The sequence below is a fragment of the Palaemon carinicauda genome, chromosome 19 (genome assembly GCF_036898095.1).
Source record: "Palaemon carinicauda isolate YSFRI2023 chromosome 19, ASM3689809v2, whole genome shotgun sequence".
NCBI lineage: Eukaryota > Metazoa > Arthropoda > Malacostraca > Decapoda > Palaemonidae > Palaemon > Palaemon carinicauda.
This window is the reverse complement of record NC_090743.1, coordinates 30066133-30067963: the sequence shown is the minus strand read 5'-3', so window position 1 is coordinate 30067963 and position 1831 is coordinate 30066133. Positions and strand designations below refer to the sequence as shown.

At 30.3% G+C, this 1831-nt stretch overlaps 1 protein-coding gene across 1 annotated transcript in view; it reads right to left on the bottom strand.

Moving 5' to 3' along the window:
• Positions 1–418: 418 nt before the first annotated feature.
• LOC137658553 (larval cuticle protein A3A-like) overlaps positions 419–1831 on the bottom strand; it is a 3386-nt gene continuing 1973 nt past the window's right edge. The window contains exon 4 of the mRNA XM_068393438.1: positions 419–1292. Within this exon, the coding sequence (XP_068249539.1) occupies positions 1218–1292 (75 nt within the window). The 3' untranslated portion in view covers positions 419–1217. The remainder of the gene's footprint in view (positions 1293–1831) is intronic.

Sequence of the window (1831 nt, the reverse complement as noted above, 5' to 3'; positions counted from 1 at the left end):
ACATTTATTGTACCTAGAGACTATTCTAGAGATTTCTTATCTATTAGTATTGCAGAGAGTATTTAAGATGAGATTCTTAGCCACTGAATTGTTTTCCATGTTATTCTTTTATTTCAGGCATATAAGCATATAAAAATTCTATTCTTATTGCACTTATTCAGAATACGTCTGAGATTTCTTAGTTATATACTCAATAGTAAATAATATTTTACATGTTTGTGAGGAACTAATATTGTTCTGGACATCATCTAATGCTAGGCAGATTAGAGAGGTCCATATCAGGCGTTTTTTTTAAAATCCCTTCAACACATTACTACACTCAAGCCCCAATGTTTGTCAACAGTATAACCAAAAGCATTATTTTAAGCCTTCTTGCTTTCGGGAGACACTTAATAGGAATGGCAGTAAAATCACTAAATAACGGAGAAATTGTTTTATTTGTACTAGTTGTACATGAGCCATATAAAAGCTAAGTTAAGCAGAATTGGAATGAATGAACAAAAACAATATCAACAAAAAAAGATTATGAGTTTGACAGATATAAGGAAAGGGAGGATAGAGGGATAAAGAATTTGAGTCTTTCGGAAAATTTAAAAAGGGAAGATTAATATATGAAGAAAGATACAAGGAAGACTTAAATAAAAGGAAAAAGAGAAAACGAGAGAGGTGTTAAAGGCACTTGGTGAACTGGAGAAGGTTGGAGAAGTTTTTAGATTTACGTTATATACAAGCAATGGTTCTTTTCCTTTTGAGCACTGCGTTTCAAAGCTTTTATCTTTCTTTTGATAAAACGAAGGATATGAATCACGACCAATAGAGAGAGAGAGAGAGAGAGAGAGAGAGAGAGAGAGAGAGAGAGAGAGAGAGAGAGAGAGAAATTTCTCACATTCCTTAGGATGGAATATAAGAATTTAAATAAATAAGAATAAATACATTTCTGAGAATATCACAGAAATCATGGCACGCCAGTGAAAGAAGATGAGAATAAAGACGAAATGAGGAATCAGAATTGAAAGAAAATAAGGAGAGTAGAAATGAAAAACTTAGCAAGATGGCGGAAACACAGACATTCTTTTAGAAGAGACATCTGTTTGAAAGAGACATCCGTTTGAAAAAATGAATATGAGTAGAATGAAGAGACTTAAGGGGAGAGAAGCCCTTTCGTGAATGTTACTTATAACAATTCACATTTCGGCAGACGCTGGGGGGCGACGGCCTTAGGCTCTCTCGTCGGAGTCGTAAGGTTCGGGGAGTTTGACTTCGATTCCGGTCTGCTCCTCGCGGGTCACGGCCTGTCATATATACATAAAAAAGAAATGGTTAGATAAAAGCTTAATTGGTACACAAATGTTAAATTAAATGTTAGTTGATAGTAAAGACAGAAAATGTTTGATAGAAAAGAATTCTACGGTAGATTACTAACAATGTTCAAATGGTTTGAATAATTTGTTATCTTCCGTTTTAGAATTTTTTTTTTGACCAGTATTTTGATAGACATTTAGCTCTGATGTATATATATATATATATATATATATATATATATATATATATATATGTGTGTGTGTGTGTGTGTATGTTATACCGTATTATATGTAAATATGTATATGTATTGTATAAAGTAAACTGTATATATATATATATATATATATATATATATATATATATATATATATATATATATATATATATACATATATATACTGTATATATATATGTATATATATACTATATATATATATATATATATATATATATATATATATATATATATATATATATATATATATACCGAGAAAGACAGAGCCTAACAACCAAAATACACAAACAACCA